A 22,595-nucleotide genomic window follows, 5' to 3' on the forward strand; every position below is an offset into this window, starting at 1 on the left:
AACTTCAGTAAGAACAGAAGCCTCTTTGTTCAGGTCCTTGCCCTATGTATGTGTTCATCTGGCTGCCGATTCATATTCTTTAATTTCCTTTTTAATAAGTCAGCAATCTTGTGAGTGAATGGGTTTTCTTGAGTTCTGTGAGCTACTGTAGCAAATTAATCAAATCCAAGAAGGGATTTGTGAGAGCCTCTGACTGAAAGCCAATCAGTCAGAAGCTCAGAGAACAACTTGGGGTTGTGATTGGCCTCTGAAGTGGAAGGTGTTCTCATGGGACTGAACCCTCACCTTGGAATGAGATGCCATCTCCTGAGTAGATAATGTCAGAATTGGACTGAATTCTTGGACCACTGCTGGTTACACAGAATTGCCTGTGGATGTGTGGAGGCCTCCCCCAGTGCATACACATGTGGAACCGAACCCGAGTTCTATCCAGTGCACAGCACAGCCAGTCACTGAGACATGGATTATGCATCAAGGAAAGAGTTTATTCACGAGACAACTAAACAAGCCTCAGAACTGCTACCCAGAGGGTTGGAGGTTGGGCATGTGTAAGGACAAGGGGTCAGCATGTATGTTGAGTGAACTATGCTAACTGGATATAGGGAAATGCAGGTGGCTTCCTTTCTGAGCAAGCACATCTCTTCATGGGATACATGTTCAAGAATGTAAGCATGACGAATTCAGGGAGACCTCGGAGTGTGTCCTCACTCACAGGGATAACTTTTGTTCACTCCCGGTCCCTTCTGCACAGTTTTGAGAATCCTTCCTGGATTACTCCCATCTTAGCCACTCTGGTAGTTGGTCAACTTCTGCAAAACAGGGTCATAAGTCAGTTATGTTAGCCTAGGCTCTTCTTACAGTAGAACAGTCAAGCATTTGCCACCTTACCATGTTGGTCACACACACATACACATCCATTGGAATTGGGTTCAAGAACCCAAAAGACTTAGACTTTCTGGGTCTCCAGCCATTGCTAACATCATGGGAACCAGTCGTCCCAGAAAACAGTTTCCTTCTCTTCCCACTATGGTTTCATTCAGTGGTGAGGAGGAGGCTGTGTTCATTCAAGTGATTTAAGAAACTAAATTAAGACCCAAAGACTAGCGGTTGGTCTTCCTTTGTAAAAAAAAAAATCTGTTATTTTGATGTCAATACTTATCATCTATTCTTTCCATTTCATAAAATAGTAGTGCACCTAATAGAAAACTTGACAAGTATAGACAGGCGGAAAGAAGGAAAACATAACCACATCCCCTCCAGATAGAGGGGGCTGCTGGGGGCCTTACTCTTGTCTCCCCCGCTTAGATACGAGGTGAACAAGTATATATGGCACTTTTATCCTGCTTTTCTCACCAAAGTTGGCATAGATGTTTTCCATACTAATCCAATGACTAGCTCTCGGGAACACCTTTTTGACAGGTACTACCTAAAGTTCTCTCAAGTGGAGGAACAGGTGTCTTTGACCAGTTTCCTAGCGCTGGACCATGTTAACCGTGTCCGGTTTGTCACAACTATAAATTCTGCAGCATGAAGGGATAACTTTCAGTAACAGCCTTTCACAAATCTCTGACTCTTCCTTGCAGGGCTCTGGGGATGGAGGTCGAATCTGGGCGTGAGAAATGGACTGCAGGCCAAAGACCCCTGAGTCTGGGCTGATGAGAGAAGGGGTGAGGGCAGAGGTGAAGGGGGGAAGGAGTTACAAATCAGAGTTTATTTTAAGATTTCATTTTTGGTAATGTCTACACCCAAAGGGGGGCTGGAATTTACAATCCCGAGATCGAGACACATGCTATACCAACTGAGCCAGCCGGGTGCTCCAAGCACAGTTTATTTTAAAATAAAGAGGTTTGGGGGGAGCCCAGGTGGCTCAGCGGTTTAGCGCCACCTTCAGCCCAGGGCGTGATCCTGGAGACCCAGGATCAAGTCCCAGGTCGGGCTCCCTGCATGGAGCCTGCTTCTCCCTCTGCCTGTGTCTCTGCCTCTCTGTGTGTGTGTCTCTCATGAATAAATAAAATATTAAAAAAAAATAAAAAATAATAAAATAAGGAGGTTTGGGGGGCACCTGGGTGGCTCAGTCAAGTGTCTGTCTTCAGCTCAGTTCATGGTCCCAGGGTCATGGGATTGAGCCCTGAGCTGGGCCCCCTGCTCAGTGGGGAGTCTGCTTTTCCCTCTCTCCCTGCCCCTAGCCCTACCCCCCCCCCCCGCTGGTGCACTCTCTCTCTCTCAAATAAATAAATAAAACTTTAAAATGAAATAAAGGGGACACTTGGGTGGCTGGCTCAGCAGTTGACCGTCTGCCTTTGGCTCAGGGTGTGACCCTGGGATCTGGGATCGAGTCGCACATCAGGCTCCTCTTGGAGAGTCTGCTTCTCCCTCTGCCTGTGTCTCTCTGTGTGTCTCTCATGAATAAATAAATAAATTTTTAAAAAATAAAACAAAATAAAGGAATTTATTAAAGTTTTAATTCTAGGAACACTTGGATGGGTTAGTCTGTTAAGCTTCCAACTCTTGGTTTCAGTTCAGGTTATGATCTCAGGGTCATGAGATGGAGACCCTTGTTGGACTCCACACTCAGCTGGAGTCTGCTTGAGATTCTTTCCCTCTCCCTTCGCCTATACCCTTCCCCTGCATGCATGCTCTCTCTCTCTCTCTCTAAAATAAAATCTTTTTAAAAAAGTTTTAACTTTAAATGTGCCAGGTAGTTGTATACAATTTGGAAAAGAGGGATGCGTGGGTGGCTCAGTGGTTGAGTGTCTGCTTTGGCTTGGTGCGTGATCCTGGAGACCCAGGATCGAGTCCCATGTCAGGCTCCCTGCATGGAGCCTGCTTTGCCCTCTGCCTGTGTCTCTGCCTCTCTCTCTCTCTCTCTCTCTCTCTCTCTGTGTCTCATGAATAAAGAAATAAAATCTTTAAAAATAAATAAATAAATAATTTTTTAAAAATTTGGAAAAGAGATATTCTAAATGTGGCCCAAGCTCAGCCTAAATTAGCATGAATATTTAGGCCTTCTTGGCCTCCAAGCCCATCTGTTCACACAGAAAATCCTGTCTCTCAGAAACTTCCCAACCCAAGCGTTTCTGGAGTCCCCAGGGATTGTCCTGGGCCCCTACAGGTCTTCCTTCTATCATCATTCAATCGTTGCAAGCAGAAATCTCCCTACCCGGAGTTTTCGTAGTGGGAGACTTGTATTTTGCCTTTGCTAAACAGGGGTTCCCTGGAGGCAGCTAGACCAGGTCCGGCGGAAAGGAAAAAGAAGTAAGTTTACTCACCATTGGGACCTTCCCGAAGGTTGGCCCCTGGGCGTCTAGACACGTGGGAGCTGGCATTGGTGGCGCTCTTGCTTCCCGTGCCCCATCCTTGTGTGTCCCGTGCGCAGCCAGGCCTGGCGTGCTGCGGGGCACAGAGGTGCTCAGTGAGAGTCTGTGTATCTACCGGCTTCGCGAACGACCCCCCCCCCCGCCCCCGCCCCAGGCTGCAAATGCACCAGCCCGGGTGCGCACAGGGCTCAGGGAGGTGAGTGGCAAAGACACAAGCCCAGGAACGCTTGGAGGCACCAGCTTCCCTCCGCGCAGCCTGCCCACCCCGCAGGTGTGAGAGCCTGGAGGGGCCCCTGCGGTACCCCATTATCTTCGTGTCCTTCCGTTTACCTCTCTTTCTCGTTAATGGCTTGTCTAGGGTCTCTCTCTTGCTGGGTCCCCATGGCTGTTAGAACAGAGACTGTGTCTTCCCTCAAGCTGACCTGAGCTTGTACTCTGTGACAGGCAAGGGGGAAGACAGGCCAGGCCCTTTAGGATATGAATCCTAGGGGATCCCTGAGTGGCTCAGCGGTTTAGCGCCCTCCTTTGGCCCAGGGCATGATCCTGGAGTCCCAGGATCGAGCCCTGCATCAGGCATGGAGCCTGCTTCTCCCTCTGCCTGTGTCTCTGCCTCTCTCTCTATGTCTCTCATGAGTAAATAAATAAAATCTTAAAAAAAAAAAAAGAATTTATGATTATGAACCTTCACACCCTCAGCAAAGGCTGGTGTGTCCCTTTCCAGGATCCCAGGCAGTGGCTCTGCTACCCAGTCCTAATCCATACTCCCTGTAAAATTAAACAGGAGTTTTGAAATTCTCCTTACTTTTCCTGGGAGTGGTTTTCAGTTTCTACAGCTGCATATTTAATGTCCCTAAATAAGAGAGTCTAGAAATAGAAACTGTTTTTCAAATACAAATCCTATCCCAACTCATCTGAAATGTCACCTGTATCCTGGGATGTCGCCCTTGTGCCATTCGAACCCCGTCTGTGGCCCCCCCTGCGGTGTGCCCGGCCCTGCTGGGTGCTGGGGCCGCATCCCTGCCCTCCCAGTGGGTACACCGGACGGGAGGACAGACAGACAGTGATACCTACACGAAATGGGTGATTTCAGAAGAGTGCTGGTCAGCACTTTGAGAGAGAAAGAAGGGATTCTGGAGAGAACAGGAGGGGCCTGGTTTAGCTGAGGGGTGTGGGGACTGTCCTCTCCGCAGAAAGCTCTGATCATACATCTGCTGATGCATCTACCTATTCAGCGCCCCAGATGCTCCGGGGGACCGTGACCACATGGGCCCTGAGCACCCCTTCCTACCTCCTGACTCAGGAGCGGGCTCTTCAGCCGGCCCTGCCCCCGGATGATCAGCTCGTAGCGCTGGGTGAGCTGGTCCAGCTCCTGCTCCAGCGCCCCGGCAACGGCCCTCAGCTCCTCAGCAGTCTCGGCCTTTGCTCCCTCCTCCAGGTGCGTCCAGCTCTGCCGGAGGCTTCTCAAGTCCTGCATAAGGGAGAGGCCAGCCCCAGCAGCACCCAGCAGTCGAGCAACTTTGGTCATGGGCATAACCGAGGCTCCAACAGCTCTCTGCAGTCCTCCCGTCCTCCAGAAGGGGATATGGCTCATGGCCATGAATTTATTGACCTTGGCCACGAAGCCAGAATTGGCTTTGGCCATCTGGTAGGCCCGAAGTTCCTTGAGGTTCTTGAAGGCTCTGACACACTTATCAATACACAACAAAGCAGCGCTGATTTCAGAGCACCCCCTTTCTTCAGAGCTATCATGTACCGTCATGGCTGGAACAGGCACCAGTCTGCTGGCTCTGTCTCTGGCTGCCGAATTGCTGTTCCTTTCTAAGATACTCGTCAACGTGTTGGTGGCAATAGCTGCTACCCCCAGGCCCAGCCCAGCCGCTGAGAGCATCAGACTCCCCCCTACTGTCACGGGTGCCAGGGCAAAACACAAGATGCTCATGACTCCAGAGACAGTGCCTGAGGAGCTGGCCACCAGGTTGGTCTTGGTGAGCATCTTATGCATTGCATCAACTTGGTCTGCGAGAGCATGGAGTTCTCTGATATTCTTTTTCAGCTTATTCTTCTGCAGGGGAAACCAGAAGAGAAATATTTTTTCCTCCTCTGATAGGTTTTCCAGCATGGATGCTTCCTTATTTTGCATCAGCTCTTCCATCAGGATATGGTGCAGCATGTTGGCCTCATCCCTGTGGACAGTCCACATCATGTGATTATTTCTCCTCCTCTGGGATTATTTTTCCAACTCTCACCAGTAAGCTAAAAACTTCTAGGTCATCTGAGTTCTCTGACACATACAGGGAGCAGGGCCCTGAGAATTAAGGTACAATGGGGGAGCATCGTGAGAGAGGGTCCCTCTCTGTGGCCGGAACCCCTAGGTGACCATGTGTCACACAGTTGAAGCAATCCCTCTGCACGTCCAGACTGGCTTCCTAGTCTGTTCACCCATGGGCAGCTCTCCTCTGGCTGATATGGAGAGTAATGTGATGAATACAATAAATCCTAAGAGCATTCCTGACTTTTATAATATTTTCTTAATGAATCTATATGTATATATGTGCATACATATATAACTTATGAATATACAACAGCTTGTGAGATAAGAGTCCTAACAACCTATAGAGGAGATGGCTTGATTTTCCTTTTCTATGTTAAAAGGGGATCTATCTGGGGGCACCTGGGTGGCTCAGTGGTTGAGTATCTCCCTTTGGCTCAGGGCATGATCCCAAGGTCCTGGGATCGAGTCCATCATCAGGCTCCCCTCGAGGAGCCCGTTTCTCCCTCTGCCCGTGTCTCTGCCTCTCTCTATGTGTCTCATAAATAAATAAATAAATAAATCTTTAAAAAACATTTTAAAAAGGCAGGGGTGGATCCACCTGGAAATTGTGGTTGCTTCTGTGGAAAAGAGCTGGGGAGCGGGGAAAAGCTCTGAGGGAGATTTCCTTTTTACTGTTTGCCTCTCTGTTCCTTTGAGGTTTTGTATCATGGGTGTGTATTAGAATTAATTCAGAAAATTAACAAAAGTAACCTACACTTCCAAAGAAAAAGGAGGGAGACCCTCTAAGGGGACCCGAAATATGAAGCCTTCCATAGAGGAGGGCTCATTGTTTGCCAGTTGGTTTGACAGTTTTGTGTCATTTTGGAAACTGAAAGTGGATTTCTAACAAGAGTGGTCATGCCTAGACACAGCAGCTTCTACTCTTTTCACGGACAAGTGGGAGAAGCAGGTAGTCTTCAGAAGAACTGATGAAGAATGGAAAAATGTACAACTCAGAAAATTCCCCCCATTAACTCAAATGTCTCTTATATTTTGGAGAAAAGACCACCATCATTCCATTTTCCTGCGGAATCGGTTTGGTCTAGCTCCTGGAACAGCAGAGTTCTGCAAGCACTACGTTTCAGAATCACTGCTGGATTGGGGGCTTCCCAAGTGGACACGAGGGGGCCGTGCGGGACGCTGTAACCAGAGGCCTACAGCACGAAACAGAATCCCTGTTTTGTATGATTTGTATGACCCTTACGTGTGTTCCGGTCTGTCCAACTTGAGTACCTACCGCAGACCAGGCACAGGCTCCAGGGATACTGGGCTTTGGGAAAGATGGCAGGGCTCATGGGAAAACCACACCAAGGCCAAGCAGCCCCAAGGCCTCCAAAAAGGAATCGTTGACAATGGCTTTAGAGTCCTCTGCTCCCTGAGCAAGGCCATCAGCAGCCTCAGGTGGACCAGCCAACTGACCCCTGTCCAGGGAAGTGGCAGGAGCCCTCGGACATCCCTCCCTGTCACCACATTGCTCTTTAACAAAGACTTAGAGTTTTCTTTGGGACATCTCCATAACCCAGAAGTTCAGCCCACCTCCAACCCAAATCTTAGAGTTAGAAGCAGAAGGCTCCCCAGCTCATCTGGGCAGAGGTGGTGAAGAGGCGTCCAGGCCCCTGCCATAGCTGGGAGAGTGGCCAGACTGCTTTCACAGGAGCATCTCGACACATATCTGGGCTCTGAGAATGAATGCTGCATTGGCCCGTGATGCTCCCTGCAGGTCCACCGAGAAGGCCAGTGGCCAGCTGCCACCTGTGCTCCATCAGTGGGCCCAAGCCTCCATCACTGGGCAGGCCGCTGGCCTCCCTGGGCAAGGGGACTCTCCTACGGGACGATCCAGTGTGTGATGGAAGCAGGGTAAGAGCACAGGACGCCAGCTTCCCAGAAGCCTCTAGTTGGCCTCACCTGCTGGTTGAGGTCACTATTGCCTCAAGAAAGGGAAAACCACCTTTCTGCCTCCCCCAGAGTGGGGAGACCGGCCGGGGCGCAGGCGCAGTGGAAGCGGACTAATCAACGGTGGTCCAAGTTGGGCTCAGCCGCCAGCAGCCAAGGTGAAGGGCTTTGTTCTGAGTGATCCTGGGGATTACTGAGCGCCGAGAGTGGGGCTCTGACGAGTGAAGAGGGGCGGATGGGGGGGGGAGCTGGGCCCAGGTCAGAGGTGCGTGGAATGGACTGCTCCCATCCTAAAAGAGTGGGCAACTGCAGTTTGCACGTCTCAGGAAGATTTTACCACCAAGAGCTTGGGGGAGGTCCTGCAGCTCATTTTGTAGGACTTACGGACACTTGGGCCTCTGCTAGGCCGGCCGCAGGCTCCATCCCAGCCCGTAGAAGGCTGCAGCCCGGTGCTACCAGAGACCCCAGATGCCCAGGCAGAGGCTGTGAAGAGGAGTCCCAGGAGTTTGGGTCTCAAGGCCTCAACGTTCTGGTGACATGAGCAAGGAGGGAGAAAAGGAAACCAATTCTGCTTCTAGGAATCCATTGGCCAAGAGGCCGGGGACCTCGGCACCTATTAATGTGCTTACCAAAGGTTTTAATCAAAGGTTTTAAATTTGCTTTCCTAAGAAAATGTTTTATGAGGATGTGTAAATCCTCCCCCCCCCCCATTTCCAATGGCAAAGGGCGGTACACGAGACAGCATGACCAGCTCTTCAGCCAACTTGGATGGAGCACATTTGCCCTACCGTGGAGCTGGCAACAGCCTAGTAACAGAATCTGGGATATTAACAATCAGATTTCCTTCCCCCATTCAAATATCCTGGGAGTCGGGTCTGTGCCAGACACTATTCTAGAGGCTGGGATTTGGGCCCCGAGCACATCTGCCCAAACTCCTGTCCTCACGTTCGCACGTTCTGGTGATTTCCCCGCCACATCACCGTTCTAGGATTACCTGTCCAGACCACTTCTCTGCACCAGCATCTCCCAAGCCTTTGCATCAAAGAGTATGTAGTGCATTTCTTCTTTAGTCATATTGTCCCGAAAATGTTTGATGATGGGCCACCAAAATGGACTATCTAGTTATAACATTGGGGATAAAAAAAACAAGGTTAGGATACATAAAAGATCTTAATGTCCGGAAAATTTCACAACCTTTTGGCCTAATGATTTTAACCAAACAATTGGTGAAACTGGTGACCTCTTAGGTTTCTAGTGGCAAAGCAGATTGGTGAAGGGCTTTTCAAATTGTGATATTACATGTTAAGTCACCAAGTCTACTGATATCATCCAATAACCCAATGACAATCACAAAGATGATCAAAGTCATGTTATTTTTTAGTGGGTTTCTTTTTTTTTTTTTAATTATGATAGTCACAGAGAGAGAGAGAGAGAGGCAGAGACACAGGCAGAGGGAGAAGCAGGCTCCATGCACCGGGAGCCCAACATGGGATTCGATCCCTGGTCTCCAGGATCATGCCCTGGGCCAAAGGCAGGCGCTAAACCACTGCGCCACCCAGGGATCCCAAGTCATGTTATTTTTTTTTTTAAGTTTTTTTTTAAAATTTTTATTTATTTATGATAGTCACACACACACAGAGAGAGAGAGAGGCAGAGACACAGGCAGAGGGAGAAGCAGGCTCCACGCACCAGGAGCCCGACGTGGGATTCGATCCCGGGTCTCCGGGATTGCGCCCCGGGCCAAAGGCAGGCACCAAACCGCTGCGCCACCCAGGGATCCCAAAGTCATGTTATTTTTATCACAATCTACAATCCTGGCAGAGTTGTCCAGTCTCTGCTTAAACCTCCGTAGCCATGAGTTCATTGGCTGGTTAGTTGTTTTAACCAGGTAGGTGAAAGGTGACAGAAAATGTCACTGTGAGACATGCTGCTTTGGGATATTGATTATTTTGAGCTGAAGGCACTCGAAATACAGCAAATGCAGGGAGAGGCTTTCTATGAACTCCCCTCATCTGCCTAAAAACAGATCCTCCAAAAAGAGCTCAATTGTCACAGATCGCCAGCCCTGGGAGTGTCAGCAGCCTCTTCTCCCAGGAGAGAAGGCTGGAAGTCAACACCCAGACACACTCTGTCACAAACCATCATACCTCCTGCCTGTTCTTATTAGGGCCCATTGGTCTTTCCCAGAAAGCATTTACTCCCCCCTAAGAGACCTACCTCCTCCTCTCCTACCCCCTTTCCTATTAAATTGGTATTTAAGATTGAATTCTAAGCCACACCCGGGAATTACTCATTTGTCCCCTGGATCACTCCCACATGTACATGAGCTATACATGTTGATAAACTTCTGTTCGTTTTCGTCTTGTTAATCTTTTATTACAGGGCCTTGGGCTAAGAACTCAGAAGGGTAGAGGGAAGATGATTTTCCTCCCTACACAGGCAGTGTGGCACACTTACGCTTGTTTAAAGACTCTTATGTTGCAGCTTTTCTTCTGGTTCAAAAATCACTTTAAATATATATTTCCTTTTTTTTTTTTAAGATTTTTTATTTATTCATGAGAGACACAGAGAGGCAGAGACATAGGCAGAGGGAGAAGCAGGCTCCCTTCAGGGAGCCCGATGCGGGATCCCAGGGTGCTGGGATCACAACCTGAGCCGAAGGTGGACGCTCAACCACCAAGCCACCCAGTTGTCCCCAAATAGATTTCCGTGTAATTTGATGAAGATTGCCCCCACTAGTACCATAACATAACTATCGATTTTGTTCATTTACTTCCCATTATTTTCAAATGCATATTCTTTTCTACAGGTTTTTAATAACATGCCATGACTATATGTGTTATAGTTAAACTATACTGTTGTCCACACGGCTACTCCATGCTATTTCATGTGTACCTTCATGTTTATAGAAACAATCCCTTATTGTGGCACTTCGGGGGCTTCATATTTTTGTCATTCATATGAGTCCTTCCATGTATAATGCCACCAACCCCGTCCTGTCCACTGTGGCGGCTCTGGCAGTAACAGGGCCGGTGATGGGCTCCTGTGTCCCCCTCTGCTTTCTGGGTGCAGGAGCTCCCCTGCAGGGACCAGGAGCTATTTGTGTTTCTAGTTCAACTTTATAAAGGATGTTTCCTGCCGTCATAGTAAGTGTAGTATGTGTATATATATATATATATGGGTCATTGAGGAGGCTCAGGATAGATTCCTGATTAAATCCAAGGACCTGCTACTTTCCTGCCCAGCAGCACCAGATGGCTTCCCAGCAGCTCTGTTTTCATTTTTCTTTGAAAAATGAAAGAATTGTTGCCTCTTTGCGTTTTGTATTCACTTATTTCCTATGTACCTCAAATTGTTTTGGTGCTATTAGGAATAGTATCTTTCGATGTCGTGTTTCCTAACTCGCTTTGTTACTCTATATAGAAATATTATGCATGTTTAACACTCCTCTGTGCTTCAGAAGTTTTACTGATTATAATAGTTATTGAATGAATGTTTCATGAATACATAATGCGAGGTTGCTTTCTTATTTTTTCAATACTGATTTTTCTTATTTTGGTTCCATGCCTTGTTGGGTTAGCTTGAATTCTTCAATTATTTAATGTTATGAAACTGGCTCTAGTATTTCACCGTTGCCAGCTGTTTTACAAAAACTGCTCTTCATCATGTTAAAGTTTATGTTTTATTTCTATATTTAAATATTTTTAGTAGGGTTATTTTCAGACTCTAAGGAGATGATCATAATTTCTTTACTATTTATCCCATGAATATAGTGTATTGCATGCATAAATTTCCATATATCGAATTGTCCTTATATTCCGTGAAAACCCCAACTTGGTCGTTGCAGATCTCTGTAACTATGCCACAGATGTATATTCCCTACTGCATTCAATATGTTCTTCTTAGGGTCATAAATATTGAGTTACAGTTTTCTTTTCATGTAATCAAGGCTTATTATTAGTGTTATATTCATTCATTTCATAGGATATACTCAATACATACTGCACTTTCTGTTTCTTAGGCAATTCATATTATGTGAGAATTGCTTGTTTTCTGGAAGCTTAAAAGAACTTGTAGATTTTCTTATGTTTGCCACATCTTCATGGGATGCTTTTGATTTTTATTTTTTATTTTATTTTTAAGATTTTATTTATTTATTCATGATAGTCACACACAGAGAGAGAGAGAGAGAGGCAGAGACACAGGCAGAGGGAGAAGCAGGCTCCACGCAGGGAGCCCGACGCGGGACTCTATCCCAGGTCCCCAGGATCGCGCCCTGGGCCAAAGGCAGGCGCCAAACCGCTGCGCCACCCAGGGATCCCCTGCTTTTGATTTTTAAAGGTTTTTAATGTGATTAGTAAATGTCTCTTCTCCCTGTGCCTGAAACCTGGCCCCAGCCTTCACCCACACCACTTCTTTTTTGAAGATTTAGGGGTAATAACAAAATCCTTGATATTTCAACTTTGGTTCTCATTTTCCATAAGCAAATGTTTCTTATGTTCTTTGAAAAGATGTTTCACAGAGGAAGAACTACAAATGGCCAATAAATATATGAAGAGATGCTTAACATCATTAGCAGCCTCCAAAAATTCACATCTAGACCACAGCAAGATAACCATCTCGTTGACCACTTAGGCGAAAGTTAAAAGAATGAAAGCATCCCTGGGGCACCTGGGTGGTATAGTCGGTTAAGCATCTGACTTGGCTTTGGCTCATGATCTTAGGGTTGTGGGATCAAGCCCCGTGTAGGACTCCACATTCAGCACAGAATCCACTTGTGTTTCTCTTGCTCTCTGCCCCCCCCCCCGCTCTCTCTCCCCTCTCTCTCATTCTCAAATAAATTAATCTTAAAAAAAGAAAAGGGGATCCCTGGGTGGCGCAGCGGTTTGGCGCCTGCCTTTGGCCCAGGGCGCGATCCTGGAGACCTGGGATCGAATCCCACGTCGGGCTCCCAGTGCATGGAGCCTGCTTCTCCCTCTGCCTGTGTCTCTGCCTCTCTCTCTCTCTGTGACTATCATAAATAAAAAATTTAAAAAAAAAGAAAAGAATAAAAGCATCCCATGTTGCTGAGAGAGAGGGGAATATGTATTCTGAGGCACTTATTTGGAGCAGGGAGCAATACTTGGAAGACTGATTTGGAGTATCTCAAAACATGAAGTGCATATGCTGAAGCTCACATCCCACACAAACACAATGGCTTCTGTACACAGAGGAGCGTGTGTAAGGCCTTCACCAGTTCCTTGAGGTGATCAAGAGAAATGGAAACAGTCTGAAATACCATGTAGGGTATTGGTGTTTACATTAAAACACACTGATATAAAAGAAAGACAGACAGGAAAAAGAGCAAAGCCAATCTATGCGAACTGACCTGGAAAGAGATACAGGATTTGTTATGTAAAAAAATAAATAAATAAAAAGTCAAAGAACATGATCTCCATTTTCAAAAAAATTATACGTGGTCTAGGACTAGGGGAAAATTCTGGGAGGAGGTATACCCCGTGGTGAGCTGGCTTAGCCTCAGGGAGAGAGGCTGAGGTTGGGGGGAGGGAAGACCTACACCTGTACTTTTCAATCATCCGTTTTACTGATTTGTTACAGAAACCATGAGCTCCATTCACAATGAAAACCAGTAAAATAAAAACACCTCCATAACGAGGCATCTTTAGTCCTCACCCCCTGGTCACGACAAACTCTCCAGCTAAATAGTAAGCCCTCTAGCGCCCCTCCCTCCTGCTTGTGCTCTCTCTCTCAAATAAATAAAATCTTTTTATTTTTCTGTTTTTATTTTTATTTATTTTTAATTTTATTTATTTATCTGACAGAAACAGGGAGAGCACAAGCAGGGAAAGCAGCAAGCAAAAGGTCAGGGAGAAGCAGGCTGAGCAAGGAACCCAGTGTGAGGCTCGATCCCAGGACGCTGAGATCACAACCTGAGCTGAAGGCAGACGCTTCACAGGCTGTACCACCCAGGAGCCCCTAAATAAAACCTTTTTAAAAAATTAAAATAAGGGCAGCCCGGGTGGCTCGGTGGTTTGGTGCCACCTTTGGCCCAGGGCCTGATCCTGGAGACCCGGGATCAAGTCCCACATCGGGCTCCCCACATGGAGCCTGCTTCTCCCTCTGCCTGTGTCTCTGCCTCTCTCTCTGTGTGCCTCTCATGAACAAATAAATAAAATCTTAAAAAAAAATGATTAGCCCAAAATAAAAAACCCTATCTTAGAATCATTAAAAAAAAATTTAAAATAAAACAGAACTGCTGCTGACTATCTTCCCAGTTCTGGCCTAAAATAGCTCTTGGGGAGATGAGTTACCTCGTTTTGTGGGAGAAAGTGAGAGGGAGTGAACAGGACCAAGGCCCGGTAGTGTTGGGTCTCCTTGAGATGGGCCCATATCTTTCCAGTTTTAGTAAGCATCTCTGAGACTTTGTGATTTATACCTTTAGGATTAGAGGTAAGTCTCATTAATCATCATATTCCATATTCCATATCATTTCTTTTTTTAAAAAAAGATTTTATTCATTTATTCATGAAAGACTTAGAGGCAGAGTCACAGGCAGAGGGAGAAGCAGGCTCAATGCAGGGATCCTGACATTGGACTTGATCCCAGGACTCCAGGATCACGCCCTGGGCTGAAGGCAGGTGCTAAACCATTGAGTCACCCAGGGATTCCCTCCCATTTCTGTAGTTAGAAATGTACTTTCTTGCGGGAGAGCTCAGAATGTCATACTACCTGGGAGGAAGTAGCAACTCTTCTCCCAAAGAGGGCCTCCTCTGATTGACTTAGATTCCCCAACACTGAGGGGCCACGGCTGTGGCCACCTCCATTCAAGGATCCCACACAAATGCACGAGCCCTCTCTCTCTCAGCTTCCTGTCTCTACCCCCCAAGAGTGAGGTACTGGCCTATCCGTGTTGCCCCCTTCTTCTCTCATTGGTTGGGCACTTCCAATTCACCAGCCAGAGGCCAGGGTGCTCCTGAGATCTGGGTTTGAGTTTACAGGGAGAGAGGCTCTCTTGGGTTAAACCACATAATGAAATCTACATTGCCAGAGAATTCTGCTCTGGAGATTCAAGCCCAAGCCAGAGAATGACAGGTGCTGTTCTGCTTTCCCATTGCCATGGTCTCGTGCTAAAATCTCTTTCAAGAATCACTGATTGATGGGTGTGGCTGGACTGAGGCCCAGTGCAGGCATGTCGGGGTTCCTGAACACACAAGGTGACCTCCAAACTCACCACAAAAGCCTACCAGTTGAGAGTTGCAGGGATCAGTAGGGCCCATGCAGACATTGCATCTCAATCTGAATCTATACTCTGATTTGAGGTTCATAAAATATGGTCCCTGTAGCTAAGGGGCCCTGGATGGGATGTCTCAAATCATGAGAGGGGTATGAGCTGGATCTTGTGGGAAAGAGAGTGGAAATGAGGCCTTAGACCCTCACCTTCTCTTTAGGAACTGGGATCACTCATATTGAGGGCCCCAAGTCACTCGCCAATCTCAAGCATGTCTCATTGTAAGTTGAGACTGTGCTGTGAGCAGAAGAATCTACTGAGGGAAGGGGAATGTTGCCTGGGCAGATTCCAGGGGATGCTGTAGTCAGGATGCTCTGATGGCTCCTTGGCACTTCTCTCTCTACAGATGATAAAGGGTCCTGAGCCAGAAGTGATGCAGCTTTACCTCATAAAGAAAAAAATAGACCCCACAGTCATTCAGAGGGGCAATAGCCAGAGACGGCACCTAGGGAGTCAGACCTAGGAATTTGTAAACATATGGCATCCATGGAAGATGGTGAGCCAAGAAGCAGGGAGAGAGACAAGGATGGAACCTTGGGAGCCTCTAAAACTCAGGGGAAGTTGCCCAAGAGGTGGAAGTAGAGGGAGGGACCCAGAAATTTCTTTTCTGTCTCCATTATCCTGCGGTGGTGCTGGACTTCTGGATAAATGGATGCTAGATGAATGGATCAAGTTGTCAGCTTCTCTTGGCAATTATTCAAAAGCAACAAGGAAAGGATACAGACATCATCTATTAGAAACTATGGAAAATACTCCCTACTCAGCGGGGAGTCTACTTCTCCCTCTGCCTGTCCCCCTGCTCATGCTCTCTCTCTCTCTCTCAAATAAATTTTTAAAAATCTTTAAAAAAAGAAACTATGAAAAATAGGTAATATTTTTCCTATTTTTCTAAAGGATGCCAAAGCCAGAAAAATAAGTAGGACTTTGGCAGGAAAAGGAGAAGTGATGCCAATAATTGTAAAAGAAGAAGAAAGAGAAAGAAAGAAAGAAAGAAAGAAAGAAAGAAAGAAAGAAAGAAAGAAAGAAAGAGAAAGAAGAAAGAAAGAGGAAAGAAGAAAGAAAGAAGAAAGAAAGAAAGGAAAGAAAGAAAGAAAGAAAGAAAGAAAGAAAGAAAGAAAGAAAGGAGTCCCTTTTCAAGGTGAAGGGCATTCCCAAAGTGCAGAAATAAAATCCCTCTTTAAAATAGTGAGAATATGGGCAGCTCACGTGGCTTGGTGGTTTAGCACCGCCTTCGTCTCAGGGTGTGATCCCAGGGTCCTGGGATCAAATCCCACATCGGGCTCCCTGTGTGGAGCCTGCTGCTCCCTCTGCCTGTGTCTCTGCCTCTCTCTGTGTCTCTCATGAATAAATAAAATTTTAAAAAATAAAATAAAATAATGAGAATAAAGTGTACAAGTTGGCACCAAATTCGAATGGATCCAAGAATCAATGGACTAAATGAAGTAACACAGTGAGACCAGCCGTATCTGTAGGAAGCAGTTTGTCCTCAAAATGGAGAGGAGAAGAGAGTCTGCATCGTGAAGTTTGAAAACTACCTGATTCCACTGTCTGCGGGAGACAGAAACAGGAACTTATGTAGAATGCCCACATCAGAAAGAACTGTTTCCCTGGCATGGAACAGTCCTATCCTCTCCCTTATCTGAGTCTCCCATAAACAGCTGTTCCATGAAAACAGGCAACCAAAACAAGGTCTACACACAAAAAAATTATTAACTCAACGACAAAAAACAATCAGCCTCCCATGGGCAAAGGACTTGAGTAGCTATCACTCCAGAGGAGACATGCAAATAGTCAAGAAGCCCATGAAAAGATGCTCAAGTCACTTATCATCAGGGAAATGCAAATCAAAATCACAATGAGATACCATCTCATGCCTGTTAAGATACAGATTATTAAAAACAAAACCAGAAAAACAGAAAACAAGTGTTAGCAAGATTGTCGAGAAATCAAAACACTCGTGCACTGCTAGTGGGAATGTAAAATGGTGCAGCCAACAGCTTGTCAGATACCCTAAAGATTAAAAACAGAATTACCATATGGGATTACCAGCAATTCCACTTTTAGGTATATATGCAAAAGAACTGAAAGCAGGGACTCCAGCAGACATTTGTACTGGCATGTTCATAGTAGCACCAGTCACAATAGCCAAAAGGGTAGAAACAACCCAAATGTCCACCGATGGATGAATGGATAAACAAAACATATGGGATATGGAATAGACATGCAGAATGTATACAATGAAATATTTTCCAGCCTTCAGAAAGACCGTGAAGTTCTGACATGTGCTGCAACATGGATGAACCTTGAAGACATCAGGCTCAGTGAAAGAAGCCAGACACAAAAGACAAATATTGTACAATTCCGTTGGTATGTGGTTGCGAGAGAAGTCAAATTCATAAAGATGGGAGGTAGAAGAGTGGTTGCTGGGACCCGAGGGGCAAAAGGGACGTCGGTGCCTAATGGGCACAGAGCTTCCCTTTGGGAAGATGAGAAAGTGCTGGAGATGGCGGCCGAACACTGTGAATGTACTCAATACTGCTGAGCTGTACATCTAAGAAATGATGAAAATGGTCTGTTTTATGTGACATATTTTACCACAATAAGAAAAATATGTTCAAGGGCAAATTGGAAACTGTAAAAACAAAAGCAGAAACAAATGGCAGATAAAGAACACTCTCCAGAAAGGTGTTGCCCAAAAGATGATGAAGATTGTGAACAATTAAAAACAAAAAAAAAGAAGGCGCCTGGGTGGTTCAGTCAGTTGAGTGTCCAACTCTTTGTTTTAGCTCAGGTCGTGATCTCAGGGTCCTGGGACCGAGCCCCACATCCTTCCTGCTCAATGGGGAGCTTGCTTCTCCCTCTTCCTCTGTCCCTCCCCTGCTCATGCTCTCTCTAAAATAAATGGATAAAATCTTTATAAAAAATGCAATAAAGGCAAAACTCCAACTTCTGCTAATTGGAATTCCCAGAGAAGACTAAAAACCATGAAAAGAACAAATATTTGAAGTTAAATTGCAGGGGGCACCCAGCTGGTTCAGTCAGCAACTCTTGATCTCGGTCGGGGTCGCGAGTTAGAGCCCCACACTGGGTCTGGAGACGACTTAAAAATAAAACCTTTAAAAAATAATACTTACAATTCAAGAAATCATTCTGGACATAAAGGAGCAAGCAAAGTAATCAGACTCAAATAGAACAAAGGGACCCCTGGGCCACCAAGCATGTGGGCTTCAGCCTTTCCATAACAGCCCTCAGGCCTAGAGCCACGGAGCGGGGCCTGCAAGCTGTTGGTGACGATCTGAGTGTGTCTGTGTGGGACAGTTTTGCAATGTCTATGTTGTGGTTACATATACATATATTTTGGCATGTTATCCCTTCTTAGGAGCCCAGAGAGGAACATTTTGATTCATTATATCTTAGGTTTACTTCTTAGAGTCTACCCAGAAACTGATAAACCGTCTATCCTTTTAGCCTTTTATTCAAAACCTACATACTTATACGTTTTACTTGTAAGAAATGCAGACGCTTCAGATGCTTAGAATAAACATCAGAAAGAGAACATGCGGCATCAGGGGGGCTCAGCGGTTGAGCGTCTGCCTTCGGCTCAGGGCGTTATCCTGGGGTCCTGGGATCGAGTCCCACATTGGGCTCCCCTCGAGGAGCCTGCTTCTCCCTCTGCCTGTGTCTCTGCCTCTCTCTATGTGTCTCTCATGAATAAATAAATAAAATCTTTGGGGGATAAAAAAGAGAGAACACAATCCCTCTTGATGCTGCCACCCATGATAATCACCATGCAAAGCAGTATCTTGACTAGTGGAGTGTTTCACACAGGCCTTCCCATGCATTTTCTCCCATGTGGCCTCAAGCAATATTTGTAAGGCAGGTGTGTTTCTGTTTCTCACATTTTACAGCCCAGGGAGGTATATAGTTCAGTCTGGTGAAGTACTTACTCGGGCTTGTCTCGCTATGCGCAGAGCAGAAGAGTCCAGGTTCGTCATCTCCAAGGTTAGTCTGCTCTGAGCCTCGATGCAGGGTCCCCATAACTTCTAGGACCTTCTCTCTAACTTTGCAATTGTAGGCAGATGAGGTGAGGCACCTTTGAACTGGGTTTCCAAGGGTCCCAGGGAGCGGCTGACTCCTGTCCGCTGTGCCACCTGCGTAGCTGACAAAGAGCTCAGTGACTATGTAGCCATGTATCACACCAGGCTGGGAGGTGCATAACTATTTTGGCTCTCTCCTCAGGAAAACACACACACACACACACACACAGGAAAACACACACACACAGGAAAACACACACACACACACAAACCCCTGTTATGTGAACACCTCAAAGGAATGAGTGTATTTACCCTGGAGCAGAACCGGGACGTGGATGGATCCCGAGGCTCCGTCCACCAGCACTTCCCAGGCTTGAGCATGTACCCACGTCCCCATGACTCAGTTTCCCTCATCTCAGACAGGGCATGGAGCTCTGCCTTTCTAACCAAAGTCCCAGGGAGCGCTGAGGCTGCCGGCGCGAGACCACACTCTAGTCCTGTGGTTCTCAAGTCCAAGTTCCAGCTCTTTCCCATGGCTCCAGGCCCAGTCGGCCTCACCCTATTTCCTGCCTCCACCTCTGTGTTTATTACTGCACAGTATCCCGATCAACAAAAGGCCCATATCCAGAAAATATAAAGAATGCCGATAAATTAAAAAGAAAGTGACACAGGGGGGCGTCTGGGGGCTTCCACGGAAGGAGTGTGCCCTGCGTGGGGCACTGGGCTGCCACGTGTCCCCAGATGTGGAATCCACGTGGCACATCCTCCTCCATCATCACTGTCAGCTCTCCGTCACTACCCTGGGACCGGCCAGTTTCCCTGGCCTCTCCTCCTCCTCGGGCAGAGGGCCTCTCTCTCTGCAAGACTGCGCCTGGCAAAGTAAGGAGCAGCTTTACTCCTTCATCTACTGACTCTCAGGCCTGGGCTGTCCCTAAGCTCCCACTGCATAAACGGGCAGGACTCGGCCTCTGTTGGCCCCGGCTTGTTTATTTCTCCACCACAGGCTGAGATCTGTTAGCTCCAAAGCCCACTGGCAGCAAACTCGAATTTTTACACATCCAGTGATTTTTAAAATAGCCCAGACAAGCAGATTTTTCACCATTTAGGGCCTGCCTACCTCGTATGCCCTGTGAAGCCTTGCCAAACAGCTGTGATCTATTGGCAACACGGGACCTTGCTGCTATAAGACCCCCAAGCAGCTGCAGATGCCCCCCCACCCCACCCCCTGGGGGTCCCCTTGCCCTCCTTTCCTCCCACATGGGGCCTACCCCCTTGCCATGAGCCTCCATAGAACAAATATTTAAAGTCATTTAATAAAATCTAAATAAAAACTCATATTCAGGGCGCTTGGGTGGCTCAGTGGTTAGGCGTCTGCCTTGGGCTCAGGTCATGATCTCAGGGTCCTGGGATCGAGCCCCACATCGGACTCCCTGCTCCGTGGGGAGCCTGCTTCTCCCTCTGCCTTCACCTGCCACTCCCCTGCTTATGCTCTCTCTCTGTCAAATAAATAAATTAAAATCTTAAAAAAAAATCTTGTATTAAGCTGGAAAAACAAGGAATAACTATCACTAAATATATCTGAAACCAACAGCAAAATCACACTTTCACATAAGACATAAAAGCGTAAAACATCCGAAGAATATTTTTCATAATGTTGGATTCATAAAGGCCATTCCTAGCATGGCATGAGCTCTAGGTACCTGGAAGGAAAATACTTGACTATGTCAGATTTTTAGCACTAGTCAAGTTCAACGACAAATGAGTTTCTGAAGAATACGTTTGTAGCACATTTCATTCCTGGCTGCTAACAACTTCAGTGGACGCCACCCAGTTTAATCAGGAAAGCAACGTAGAGAAGAATATGAGCCATCTCAGGACTAAAGAGAAGGACATCAATCAGGAGACCCCCAGTACCCAGGACAACAGTCCCAGGATCACCTGAGGAGTGGGCTGGCCAGAAGGCCCTCACACCGTGCTGGGATCTTACTTGCTGGTGGCTCTGGATGCCCAGTGGAGCTGGTGCTGTTATCCTCAGAACGCCTTCTGGATGGATCTTACAATCAGAAGTCTAGCGCCGGTGCATCAGTTTGGTGGACTCTGCATGAAGAGAGGCTGGGAAAGAGTGTCTGAGGTCTGCGGTGTGAGGCAATCTCTCCAACCGGAGTGTGTTCACGCAGGGAACTCCCCCAAATAGAGGCAAAGTGTCTAAGAGGCAAAAAGAATAACAAATGTCCACTATGGCCAAATCCTTTGGCTGCCCAGTGTCAACACAAAACACACACACACACACACACCTTTAAGTAAACAAATTCACAGGAAAAATGTTAGATGCTTTTCTTTTATATGCTGCTTTTATCCTTCATACAAAGATTTTCTCTTTTCTTTTAAAGATCTTATTTATTTGACAAAGAGAGAGAGAGAGAACACAGGCGGGGAGAGCAGCAGAGGGAGAAGTGACTCACCGCTGAGCAGGGAGCTCAATTCGGGGCTTAATCCCAGGGTCCCGGGATCATGACCTGAGCCCAAGGCAAGTGCTCAACCAACTGAGCCATCCAGGTGCCCTATAAATTCCCTCTTTTCACAAGGTGATCAAGACTCATGGGTTACTGCATCCAGCTCCAAACCAGCTTGCAATTCCAACCCAGCGTAGAGCACCCGTCTCCACTCTGGCTTCTGGGGAGGCTGAGAAGTGAGGGTGTGGTTCCAGTGCTCAGTGGCCAAAAGTTATGCAAATATCTACCAGGGTCAGTTTCAGTTTCCTTTCCTCCACCCTGTCCCCCCGCCCCCCATTTCCTTCTCTCTCTCCCCCTTCCTTTCTCCACAGGGCAGTCGCCACTCTCTCTTAGAGATATCAGAGAACTCTGTCCTGCTCAAGACAAGAAAACAAAACACAAAATATCTCAACACAAAATATCTCCACAAACAAACAAAAAAGCCCTGCTCTGGTCTCATTCACTTGCCTTTCTCATCCTTAGGAATTAAGAAAAAAGGAAATCTCCAAATCTGCTGTGCTTTGTCCCACCATTGGGTCTGCCTCTATTTGGGGGAGTTCCCTGCATGAACACACTTCGGTTGGAGATTTGGTCTGGCTTCTGGGGGTGGGAGGGATGGCCAACAGCCTCTCTCTAGTTTCCTGCTTGCTTTGTGGCGGATCCCGTCACCGGTGATGAATCACTGTGAGGGGCTGTGGGAAGAGTCCGTTTTTTTTTAAAGATTTGTTTATGTATTTATTTGAGAGAGAGAGAGAGCATGCAAGTCATGAGAGGGGCAGAGGGAGAGAGAGAGAATCTCTAGCCGACTCCCCAATGAGTGTGGAGCCTGATGCGAGTGCTCGATTCTCTGACCTGGAGATCATGACCTGAGTTGTAATCAAGAGTCAGATGCTCAACTGACAGAGCCACCCAGGCCTTTGGGAAGAGTCCGGTTTTGTTTTCCTGAAGTCCTCATTTTGAAAAGATGTTTTCACAGAATATCAAATCCTAGGTTGACAGTTCTTCTCTCTCAGCACCCTGAAGTCCTCATCCTAATAATAGCAATGTTCAATAAATACTTCATCTGCTCTATATGGCTTGGCCCCCCACAGCTGAATGGACCATATGATTGTTCCGGGCCAAGGAAATGTGAGCTGAAAATACACAGATCACCTCTAGATAAGAGCAGTGGATAGCCCAGGAGTGAGTTTCCAGCTGTGGCAAAAATTTTCACTCTTTGCAGATGATATGACATGATATGATATAATAGCCCATCAG

The 22,595-nt window shown here is 46.8% G+C and overlaps 1 protein-coding gene across 2 annotated transcripts; it reads right to left on the minus strand.

Annotated features, from left to right (window-relative positions):
• Positions 1-464: 464 nt before the first annotated feature.
• Positions 465-21,538, minus strand: APOL5 (apolipoprotein L5). Of its 2 annotated transcripts, none has more exons than XM_055329363.1 (7): positions 21,309-21,538; positions 20,834-21,051; positions 18,757-18,960; positions 8,516-8,639; positions 4,606-5,500; positions 3,270-3,390; positions 465-809 (listed from the first exon to the last, which is right to left on the minus strand). In XM_055329363.1, exons 3-7 carry the CDS (start codon positions 18,845-18,847, stop codon positions 772-774), a joined length of 1,269 nt encoding a protein of 422 aa, XP_055185338.1. In that variant the 5' UTR covers positions 18,848-18,960; positions 20,834-21,051; positions 21,309-21,538; the 3' UTR covers positions 465-771. The 2 variants fall into 2 exon arrangements, with proteins under 2 accessions (XP_055185338.1, XP_055185337.1); XM_055329362.1 differs by having other exon boundaries at positions 18,757-18,968.
• Between the last annotated feature and the right edge of the window lie 1,057 nt (positions 21,539-22,595).

Source organism: Nyctereutes procyonoides, unplaced genomic scaffold, assembly GCF_905146905.1.
Source record: "Nyctereutes procyonoides isolate TBG_1078 unplaced genomic scaffold, NYPRO_anot_genome, whole genome shotgun sequence".
NCBI classification, from domain to species: domain Eukaryota; kingdom Metazoa; phylum Chordata; class Mammalia; order Carnivora; family Canidae; genus Nyctereutes; species Nyctereutes procyonoides.